Here is a 12,053-nt window from a genome sequence, read left to right on the forward strand (position 1 = left end):
TATATATATATATATACACTGTATTTTTCAGTGTATAAGTCCCAGTTTTTTGCATAGATTGACTTATATGCCGAAACGACTTATATACGGGTTTTTTTTCATATTCATAACACAATTTTTGACTGATGCTTTAAATTTCAAAGCGGTGGAACGCTGGAGAGCTAGTGTCTCTGACTGCGATGGATGAATGGATGGATGGAGCCTCGCCGTCCAAGCGAAATTAACGTTTTGACCATTAAATAAATGTATAATAAACGCGACGGGTCAGCGGTGACACATAATAAATGCGACTTATACGCTGGAAAACACGCTATATTGAAGGCACTATTTTTGTATGACAACCCAGTGACAAGGATGTCTGCAGCGCCAGCACCTTACGACATCATGCGTGCCTTCGAGTTTAGATTTGTGCACATTTACAAATTTGCACATTTCGAGTGTCAACATTGTGTTAGAGAGTAAAAGTCTTGAATAAATTTGACATTAAACATAATCCAAGTTGAAGTGTTACATCATTTTCAGCCTTTTTGGCATCTGTGTTCGGTAACAGGCCAAACTGACAAAGACCGTGCAGAATAATCTATTATTTTAATCCCACAGCAGAGAAAGCTGTGTAGTCTCTGTATGTAGGTCAAAGATAAAAATATCGGTATTGGTATCGGTTATTGGCCAAATAAGTTTTAACATATCGGGTATCGACCAAAAATCCAATATCGTGCATCCCTACTATTTACTGTTTTATACACTTTCTTTTTTTTTGTGGACACACATAAAAGGACATTTATTAATATGGCAAGGTCAACACTTTAATCATTATGCAACATTTGAAATAGCATAAACTAAATAGCTTAAAAAACGATTAATATATTGAAGTGAGAGCAGAGATGTTCAGTCGTAGTATTGTGACTGATTTTAGTAAACACAGAAGAAAAAGCTCAACTCTTACATTAGACTTGTTAACAAACGGTTTTCTGTATCTTTTGTCCTTTAGAAATCTGTTCTCTGTTTTCTTACTAACAGAAAATATGAACAAAAATTTGTTTGTCAAAACAAAAAGTTTTGTTTACTTTAAATCAACAAATTAAAAGAGCCATAACATGAAATTATTGAGCTTCAGAAGCAGCGGTAGAAGACTTTAATCAGTCACAGCTGGCAGATTTAAACTGTCTTCATGATGATAAAAGATAAGGACCTTATCAAGATCAAAATATTTTTACATTTTTAGGGATGCGTCAAAATGTTTGCAAAAGGTTCAACTTGTGGAAAACAGTCAAACAGAAAAATGATACTAACCTCAACTTCTTTTTCAGTGAGTGAAGGTGCACTGAACAAACAAGAGAAAATCTGTTCAGATGAAATGTTCTGCTTTCATCCATTAAATAAGAACCATGAGAAAAGATAAAAATTAATTCAGTCACCCACCAGCCCGGTAAACCCCGATGAAGTTTGAGTTTCCGGAGCATCACATCAGAAATATTTGGCAAAGCGTCAGACTTTTCCTTCATCTCCTCTGCCGTTGTTGATGCTGAAGATGATGGAGATCCTGCAGACACGTTTTTAAAAAATCCTTTGTTTGGAAGCTCTGACGACAGGTTTCATGCTCAGTTTGATCAGACGTCAGTAACAAAAGCCAAAGTCTGTCGTCCGAGCTATAAACAGTTACTTGTTCATACAACCAGTCAGTCTTTAGCTAAAATCATTCGACAATCATGCCATCTGCTGATGAAAAACACAAAAACACCTTTTTCAAAGTTTTCCAGTAAATGGGAGCATCGTAGAAAAATAAAATAAAACTAGAGAAAGTGCATTTCCTGCGAAAATGCAGTGCGAATGCGTAATGCTGAGGAACTTGCCGAAAAACAGCTGAAATTAGTTAAAAAAACATGTTGAAATGTAGCTGAAAAGGAATAATAAGCCTATGCAAAAGAAATCTGAACACATATTTGCTGAATTAAATTGAAAAACGCAGAAATGAGCACAAAAATCAGGAAATTAGCTACAAAAAAAAGAGCTGAAATTAGAAAACAAATTGCTGAAAAGTAGCTGAAAAGTTATAAGAAAGCTTAAACTACCAGAAGAAAGTGGAAGGATCTGAAATTAGCTAAAAAAAAAAAAAGTGGAATTAGCTGAAAAAGCTCAAATTTAACACTAAACAGTGAAAAAGTAGCTGAAATAGCAAAAAAAAAAAAAATAAAATAAAAGCTGAGACGAACAGAAAAAAGCTGAAAGGAGCACAACAAGCTGAAATTAGCAAAAATAAGTTAGTTAGGCTGAAAGTAGCAGAAATTACCACAAACAACTTGAATTTATCTGAAAACAGCTCAAATTAGCTTAAAAAGTCCCAAAAAAGTAGCTGAAAAGGTAGAACAAGCTTAAATCAGCAGAAATAAAACTTAAAGAGCACGTTTGCTGAAAGAAGCAGAAACGCGTAGAGAAAGTGGAAATGATCTGACAAACAAAAGTCATAGCATTATGATCCATGTTTCTTCTGTACATTTTTCAGCATCTTTCTCGTTCCACAATGTTTGTGTTATTTCAGCAAATCATGAATCAAAACGTTCAGCTCTTTCAGGACAATCCTGCTGTGACTTTTGGTATTGGTGCAACTTTTTGAAATATTTAGCCTTTTCTCACAGAAAATGAAATGAGCTCATTTTACATCCTTCAAATCTTTAGACCTGTTTACAACCGTTTACTGCTGCTTTCACATTTTGTTCTGGTTCAGTTTCTTTCAGCTTCCTTCTGCAAATCTACAACTTTTTTCAACTACTTTCAGCTGTTTTGTGCTTATTTAGGTTCTTTCTGCAAACCACAACATTTTTGTGCGTCTAACTTATTTCTGCTAATTTCAGTATGTTATGCTCCTTTCAGCTAATTTATGCAAGTGTCAGCATTTTCTGCTATTTCAGCTACTATTTAGCTGTTGTTATGTTAATTTTAGCTTTTTTTTTGTTGCTAATTCCACATTTTTTTAGAGTCAGAGAGGTTTTATTGTAATTTCAGCTACGTACAAGTACATTGAAATGAATCAGCATCCCCCAGGATCACGGTGCAACATAGAACATCAGAATCAGAAGCAGCTTTGCTGTCACTGCACGAAGCACAACAAATTTACATTTCACTACAGCCCGTCCGAGAGAAATAAACAAACAGACATGGGGAGACGGAGGTGACAGAGACTGTCGGCCTCGAGAGGCGCAGCCCTTTTGTCAGATAAGGAAAAAGAAACCCGAGGGGGAGCGTAGGTGTAAAAAAAAATCAAATCTCACACTGTCCAGACGGGACACTGTGTGAAAGTTCAAGTGCAAAACCAAAACAACACACAGTGCAGATACACAAAAGAACAACAAATACAAACAGATCTATCATTCATCATTTTTGGACTCATTTCAACTTTTTTCAGCTTCAGCAAAAATGTGCTCTCTCCAGTTCCTTCTGGTAATTTAAGCTTCTTTCTGCTTTTTAGCTACTTTTCAGCTGTTCTTTTTTTAATTTTTTTGGCTAATTTCAGCTTTTTTCAGATTTTTTCCACTTTTTTGTGCCAATTTCTGCTTCTTTCAGCCTAACTGAACAAACATGTTCTTTCTGCTTTCTTCTGCTAATTTAAGCTTGTTCTAACTTTTCAGCAAGATTTTTAGCAATTCTTAGCTAATTTCAGCTGTTTTCATCCATCCATCCATCCATCCATTTTCTTTACCCGCTTATTCCATTTTGGGTCACGGGGGTCGCTGGTGCCCATGTCCAGCAATCCCTGTGCGAGGGGCGGGGTACACCCTGGACGGGTCGCAAGTCCATCACAGGGACACATAGAGACAAACGAGACAAACAACCATTCACTCTCTCACTCATGCTCGTTATGGCTTTTTTCTGCTAGTTTCAGCTTTTTCTACTCTTTCAGATACTATTTCTTTCTTTGTTGAAATCAGGTCTCTCTTGTAAATGAGTCCTCGAGGCTCAATGGAATTTACCTGTCTAAATAAAGGTTGATTGATTCAGCTACTATTTAGCTGTTTTATGCTAATTTTAGTTTTTTCAGCTAATTACACATTTTCTTTTAGCTCATTTTAGTTCTTTCTGGTAGTTCAAACTTCTTTTTGCCTTTTCAGCTACTTTTCAGCTTTTTTGGTTAATTTTAGCTTTTTTTAAGCTGATTTCCTAATTGTTCTCATTTCGGCTTATTTAAACCTAATTCAGCAAATATGTGTTATTTCTGCAGTAATCTGCTAATTTAGGCTTGTTCTTCCATTTCAGCTACATTTCAGCATGTTTTTAGCTAATTTCAGCTGCTTTTCTTCAAGTTCTTTAGCAACAAGCATTCACACTACATTTTTGCAGGAAATGCAAATCTCTAGTTTATTCAGGTTAGTCTTATGAAGTTATGCTTCATAAACATTCACACAATAAACGGATCTCCATCATTTTGGGGCAGCCACAATGTTCCCCAGGAAGTGTACACCCTCGGTGATTTGTCTGAATATTCCCCGCAGTGCACTTCCTGTTTTACATAATAACTGTGCGAATAAAGACTCTTACTTTTATCTTGTTCTGCAGCTTCACTCAAGTCCGGCAACTTGGATCCGACTATACTCTGGTTCCGTATCAACTTGTGCTCCTGCACACAGAATCAAAAGGACAATTGTGTTTTTACGTTGCAGCAGATAAAAGAAGCTGCAGAAGGAAGTTCAAGTGTAGCTGGCAGAATGAAAGTTTTACCTCTCTGAGTTTAGACAGTTTACTTCCTGGCGGGGTGGGGAAGTCCTTGTACCCTGAGGTTTTAAACACACCTTCTCTTGGTTTATCTGAAAACGTTTCCTCCGCTGGAGGTGGGAAACTTGGGGCTCCAGTTCTTGAATTAAGGCTGCCAACAGCATCCCATGAAACAGCTCTCATCAGTGGAGGAAAGGCCCCGATGGTCTTGATCTCTGCTGTGCAGGGGGCCTGCTGAGTAGGTGGTCTGGGGACGGGCTTGGCCACCCCTGTAGCTGGGGCCAAGTTTTGGTTTTGACCTAAAACCTCATCTGCTTTACGGGCTGTCTGCGGACTCTTAGATCCAGCAAGGTCACAGTTTTCCTTCCGAACAGGAAACTTAGGTGTTAGCGTTCCAGAGGACACTTTCCTTCTGTCTGTGGGCTTCCAGTCCACCAGCACCTCATCCTAGGGTTAACAAGATTATTCAGTGTTTAGCATTTTGCTACATGGATAAGTAATGCACGTAAAGTTCATCAGTCAAAGTTAGCCTCACTGAATGCTGAGACAGTATTGAAGTGTTCAGCATCGATTGTTAACATTAAATAAAACACTTTGCTACTGACAGAAAGGGAACAAAACAAAACAATATGATGCAGTGCAATGTAAAATATGATGTATGTGTTGGGGGACTTCATGTAAAGGTCACGGATGTTTTCACTGAAGTCAAAAGAGTATTTTTGTCTACTCAGAGAGGAGCCTGATAACTGATAACTTCTGACGCCTTCAAGGACTGTGAGCTGTGAAGCAGAGGTCGTCTTGACCTCGTCTCTGTCTGATAACGGCTATTTAAGCTTTTCCTAACTCTTTGTCTGTGGTCAGACCTTGGATTGGAGCATCGTTTAACATCGTTGTAAGCCTGTTTTCAATGCTGCACCCCTTGCAAGAAGTAAACCTGGGTTGAAAAGATCTCACATTCTTTGTGTGGCTTATTTAATTAATGAGTTGATGAAATGATAATTACATTATCCAACAATATGATATGATGCAGTCCAGTACAATACTGAATATGCATTTTGTCAACGCCCTCGGAAAATTTGTTTTTAACCAAAACCGAATTAAAATAATTACAATTTCAGTATAAACTGTTCTGAGACAGAAACAGCCATGCTACACATTTTTACAACTCAAGTCTATTTAAGCAAAAAATTTGTTTTAAGATTTGGAACTTTATTAACATAAAACAAAGTAAATTGGGTATTGGAAAAAATATGATTTTGCCACAATGATGGTCAAAAATGACAAAAGAAAATCATAATAAAGAAACATGTGCATGTGGGTTGACTCTGATGCTCCACAGGTTGTTGTTTAAAGTGAGTGTTTAACCTGCGGTAGAAAACTTTCAACTTTTTGTGTCAGTTTTTTCTGCTAAGTCTAAAATCATGTACCATTAGATCATTTTTGCGATTTTCCCAAGATTCACTCTAACTTCCTGTTTCAAAACACCACTGATGGATTCGCTTACTTCTCTCGTTTTGAGAAAAGAAAGAAAGAACAGCAACCGTTTATTTATAAAATGATGGTGGATACGCTTTGAGCACCACATGCTAATAATGCATTTAATGAACATCTGTTAGGAAAGTCAAATCTTAAAATGCTTGATTGTTGACCACTGGATGTTAAAATTATAAAACAAAAAACAACTCGTGTTTTCTTAGCATTGTTCTTGTCTTTTGATAAAAAAATAATTTGGCCACAGATCACTGAAATGGAAAAGTAGTGGAGCAAAAAAGTTAACAACCACTAGCAGAATTTTACCAAACAACAAGAATCAAGCATTTTGTCCTTCCTTGCTCTCGTGCAAGACGGACGCCTTTCTTTCCTCTCCCGTCCTCCTCCTGCTTTTTCGTTCTCTGTCTTGTGTATTGGAGCTTCTATTTACACATCTTCTGAAACGTAAACTACTGTCATGGATCTGGTCAGCTGGACTTTCAATGCAATCGATAAAATCTTTTCAGCAAAGCGACAGGGTCTTGGAGAACCCTCATGCCCCACTGAGACACACGCAGCAGGATACGTCATGGATCTGATGTGCCTTTCCTTGTTGTCTCAGGAGGACGCTGAAGATATTGGACTTATGATAACAGGGTTTATGCTTTTTGGCACCGGCGGGTACCTATCTTATCAGCTATTAAAGAAGACGGCGGCAGTAGTTTCGGCCATGGCAAAGCTGCCGACCCTGTGGGAAGGTTTGGTTCGTGCTTCGAGCACTCAAAATCAGCTGATTTACGAGCTAAACCGTAAGTTGGAAGCGATTTGTGAGACTCACAGACCACTTGCGGCTTCTGGGACTCGCCAGCATGTTGGAGATAACCTTGGAGGGAGTTAAGAAGCATGGACTAGTGGAATGCCCACAAACCCAGCCATTTTGGATAGAAAGTACCCGCAGAACTCAAGGCTGACAAAAAATAACAGTTTGCCTGAAAAAAAAAAAAAATCAACAACTGTGGCTTATCTGAATCTGACTCCCCTGTTTGACCTGGAAGCAGGCCATCATCAAATTTCTTCTGGGATATGTGTAAACTGCGAAGGCTCTGTCTATCGTAAACCCCCACCCCCAAAAACTTTTGTGAACACTTATCAGAGCTGTACCGACTGACACCAACATCTTAACAGGACTATGGTGCTATCTGGAAGTGCTTCATGGACAAATCTCACCGTCTTGTCATCAAATGCATGTAATGTGTCTATAAATGTGCTGCTGGCAGAGTTTTGAAGTCTTAAATTGTGTCCTGATAAGGACATGGTGTGAAGAGATCTTTGTAATAACACTATCCTCTCATCATGGCTTTTCCCCCTTTTCTATCTAAAAAAGATGAGGCCGCGCTCTTAGGAGCAGCAGCAACGTGCACGCCGCCCATCTTCCGGACGACTGTACGAACATAATCTCACTGTATTTCAGTACAATGATAAAGATTCTGATGCTGCGTTGTTCAAGTTTGTGTGTATTATTAAGTTGTGCTATTTTTAGAATCAAACAAATGTTCATCCATTAACCAAAAAAGTCCATGCTCAATAATCCAGGTATACAATCCAACAATTTTCAGTCAGGTCATCTGGACAGTTTCTTTTTGTGCTGAAACGTTTCACTTCCATCCAGAAGGCTTCATCAGTCAAGGAAACACACAACACAAAACTGATTCTTCCCCCAAACAGCTTACTCCAAAGTGGAACAAACCAGTTATGTTGGTGCTAAGATGGTGTCTTTGGCACGCCCCGTCCTCTGTTGCCGGCCCTCTTCCTCATCGACAGTCATGTCAAACTGGTTAAAACCAAAAAAGTCCATGCTCATGAAAATTGTTGGATTGTATACCTGGATTATTGAGCATGGACTTTTTTGGTTTTGAACCAGTTTGACATGACTGTCGATGAGGGAGAGGGCCAGCAACAGAGGAGGGGGCGTGCCAAAGACACCATCTTAGCACCAGCATAACTGGTTTGTTCCACTTTGGAGAAAGCTCTTTGGGGGAAGAATCAGTTTTGTGCTGTGTGTTTCCTTGACTGATGAAGCCTTCTGGATGGAAGGTGAAACGTTTCAGCAAAACAAGAAACTGTCCAGATGACCTGACTGAAAGTTTTTGAGTTCATCCATTTAATTGAGCTAATATGAGAAAGAGTTCACTGTGCACAGCTTCTTATGGAAGAATCTGAAATCAGGAAGGGTGCGTGTCTGGAAAATCAATGGTTCTTGATCTTATCAGTGAAATTCCTGCAAATCGAGTTCTCTACAGAACAGAGGTTTAGATTGTGAGGTAGTTTCAGTTGGAAGTGTGCTCACACTGGTTTGAGAGTGAAAGGAAAACTTCTGCCACCAGTTATCAGCTTGTAGTTATGTGTTGGTAAGAGAACATGCAGTTTGTCTGACCTCCAGCTCCTGGTTTGATAAATCAAGCTGCTTCTTCACCGACGGCACCTCCAGATGCTACAACAAACATCACAGTTTTCACATGGTTATGGACATAGACAGACTTCTTTACATCTCTCACATCACTGAAATACTTTAAACAACGACTGCTTCACATCTTAAATGTTGAAAATCAACAAACACTGCAAAACTTTTAAACCACGTTGGTCTCGTTGTGAATAACCGACAAGCTTTTGTGATTTACCTGAGTGAGCGACTGCAAGCTGACGTGGAGTGTTTCTGAGGTTCCTGCGGGTGAAAGAGGAGAAATGACAGTTTGCTTCTGTTGGTCCTCTTTTTGTTTTTGTCCTGTTGGATCTTAAACATTTGTTCCCATGAAGCCAGTCAGATCGTAAAAGAACCAGTGTTCAAACAAGAACCAGTGTGAAAATGTGTTGGTTTTACGTCAGAAACACGTGCAAGCTAAATAAAAGGTTGTGATTAGTTTTATGCAAAAGAGACAGTTCAGTTCGTTTGAAGCGCAGACCAGTTTGAGGGGCCCCGATCAACGAGCTGCTTCTTGACGAACACGGGGAGGACGATGGTGTTGGGGTTGGAGAAAGACCTGTAGAGAGGGAAAAATAAATTGTGAATAAAATTACAGGTTTATCATTCCTTGAAGAAGTGCTCAAAGTCTTCTACCTTTCATGTCATGTTTTCAGATTAAGATCATTTTATGTTCAGAAATGATAAATATAATGAGTCGTGCTCAGAGTACCCAAAGTAAAAATCTCTACATGGACTAACCAAAGATACAATCTGAGAAGTTAAAGCAAACACAGCTGGATAAATCACGTAAAAAAATTAAACCGTTTGTGCATGTGCATGTGTGAGGGTGAGCTTGAAGCACCTGTGGGTGAGTCGGTGAGGCTGCTGGTGGATCGGCGTCCTCGGCGGGTGAGAAAGCGGTCGCTGACCTTCTTGGCCTGATCCAGCAGCTCCAGGTTCTTCTGTCGATCTTCTTCAGAGAGCTGAAGCTCCGGCAGCTGATCTTTCACCAGGTCGATCACGTTCCCGGTGCTGTCTGAGGGAGGATCGCACGGCCCTGCTTACACTTCAAGTTTATTTCTGTTAAGCTCCTTTATTTTAGCTGAATACAAAGCAATGAGGAGACAAAAGATTAGCGTGATGAAAGCATCAGAAGCTGTGCAGGTATGAACCGTGCACTCCAACTGGTCTATCAGTCAGGATGGAGATGACCCAACTTAGTGCTGTGCAGTTAGAGTTTATTCAGCTTCTTTTATTTTGACAGTGTTACAGAAGCTGAACGTGACTGCCCAATGGAAAAACTCTCCAGATTGAAACTGATGACCTGAATTTAGGCTCAAACAAACAACATTTCTCATGGTGTTTATTTTTGGACAACAGCTGCAGCTTCTCGGTTTGTGTGTTTTTGTGCGTTTACCCACCGACTGTGGTGATGGGTCCTCCGGTGGAGTCTCTGGCCTGGCGAGCTCTGGGACTGTGCGGCCTGAGAGAGGAAGCAGGAAGGACTTAAAGGATCTGTCTCTGGTTGTCGTTAGTGAAAAAGTGACAAATATACAGATTTCAGAAACTGAGGTTACCTGTTTTGCTCAAGAGGGCGGACCTCTTGTTGGACAATGACAGCCTGCTGTGGGTAAACGATGGTGGGGGTGGTCACGATGATGGCCCGGCTTTCACTTACTGGTGTGGACTGTTCGAACCAACAGGAAACAGCAGCAGCCTCAAGTTGTTAAAATACTAAGCACTTGTTAAAACACTAAGTACTTGTTAAATACTAAGTACTTGTTAAAATACTAAGTACTTGTTAAAACACTAAGTACTTGTTAAAACACTAAGTACTTTTTAAATACTAAGTACTTGTTAAAATACTAAGTACTTGTTAAATACTTAGTACTTGTTAAAATAATAAGTACTTGTTAAAATATTAAGTACTTGTTAAAATACTAAGAACTTGTTAAACACTAAGTACTTGTTAAAACACTAAGTACATGTTAAAACACTAAGTACTTGTTAAAATACTAAGTACTTGTTAAAACACTAAGTACTTGTTAAATACTTAGTATTTGTTAAAATAATAAGTACTTGTTAAAATATTAAGTACTTGTTAAAATACTAAGTACTTGTTAAATATTAAGTACTTGTTAAATACTAAGAACTTGTTAAATACTAAGTACTTGTTAAATACTAAGAACTTGTAATAATACTAACTAGTTAATAAAACACAAAGTACTTGTTAAAATACTAAGTACTTGTTAAAATACTAAGTACTTGTTAAAACACTAAGTACTTGTTAAAACATTAAATACTTGTTAAATACTAAGTACTTGTTAAAACACTAAGTACTTGTTAAATACTTAGTACTTGTTAAAATAATAAGTAATTGTTAAAATATTAAGTACTTGTTAAAACACTAAGTACTTGTTAAATACTAAGTACTTGTTAAAATACTAAGTACTTCTTAAAACACTAAGTACTTGTTAAATACTTAGTAGTTGTGAAAATATTAAGTAATTGTTAAAATACTAAATACTTCTTAAAATACTAAGTACTTGTTAAATATTAAGTACTTGTTAAATACTAAGAACTTGTTAACTACTAAGTACTTGTTAAGTACCAAGAACTTGTAATAATACTAACTAGTTATTAAAACACTAAGTACTTGTTAAAACTCTAAGTACTTGTTCAATACTAAGTACTTCTTAAAGTAATTGTTAAATACTAAGTAATTGTTAAAATACTAAGTACTTGATAAATACTAAGTACTTGTTAAAATACTAAGTACTTGTTAAACACTATGTACTTGTTAAATAAGTACTTGTTAAATACTAAGTACATATAGCATAAACATACACTTCAAAATACAGGTCGATCCCTTTGGTGCGTTTCCAGTAAGCATCAAGTAGATAAGTACTCAGTAAATACCAGATATATACCTTGCAGGTACCAGTATGTATCAGGTATGTCACAATGAAGTACAAGGTATGTACCAAGTTTGTACCCTCTTAGTGGCAGATAAATTCAACTCAATTCTAAAAAAAAGTTAAGTCTGGTCCTCTGGACATTCCAAAAACAAAACAAAAAAAGTAGAACCGTTTCGTCTTTCATCCGAATGACTTCTTCAGTCTGAGGTGCTGTATTCAGCTCAGTCTTATAAAACTCAGTTCAGCTTAAAGCGCCAAGTCATAACAGAAGTCGTCTCAGGGCACTGGACAGAAACATTCATATATAAAAATAATAAGTTAACACTATTTATCTGAGGTATAAGTACACTGTAATTATACTTGTGTAACTTACTACTTAGTGTACTTGGGTAGATAAGTTGTAATTCCCAGGGATGTACACTGAAAGCACCTGTACGTACCTGGTCCGTGCAGGGTCATGTTGTGAATGGTTTGTTTCTGTACCTGAGTTTATATAT

At 37.9% G+C, this 12,053-nt stretch overlaps 1 protein-coding gene across 1 annotated transcript in view; it reads right to left on the reverse strand.

Moving 5' to 3' along the window:
• The window catches only part of mrvi1 (murine retrovirus integration site 1 homolog), a 26,981-nt gene that overhangs the window by 13,504 nt on the left and 1,424 nt on the right, over nt 1–12,053 (reverse strand). The window contains exons 2-11 of the mRNA XM_037695659.1: nt 10,216–10,325; nt 10,060–10,121; nt 9,501–9,674; nt 9,138–9,215; nt 8,856–8,905; nt 8,612–8,668; nt 4,714–5,154; nt 4,534–4,612; nt 1,423–1,543; nt 1,294–1,324 (exon numbers count right to left, since the gene is read on the reverse strand). Coding sequence (XP_037551587.1) covers nt 1,294–1,324; nt 1,423–1,543; nt 4,534–4,612; nt 4,714–5,154; nt 8,612–8,668; nt 8,856–8,905; nt 9,138–9,215; nt 9,501–9,674; nt 10,060–10,121; nt 10,216–10,325 — 1,203 coding nt within the window. The remainder of the gene's footprint in view (nt 1–1,293; nt 1,325–1,422; nt 1,544–4,533; nt 4,613–4,713; nt 5,155–8,611; nt 8,669–8,855; nt 8,906–9,137; nt 9,216–9,500; nt 9,675–10,059; nt 10,122–10,215; nt 10,326–12,053) is intronic.

The sequence above is a fragment of the Nematolebias whitei genome, chromosome 2 (assembly GCF_014905685.2).
Source record: "Nematolebias whitei isolate Nwh7 chromosome 2, NemWhi1, whole genome shotgun sequence".
NCBI classification, from domain to species: domain Eukaryota; kingdom Metazoa; phylum Chordata; class Actinopteri; order Cyprinodontiformes; family Rivulidae; genus Nematolebias; species Nematolebias whitei.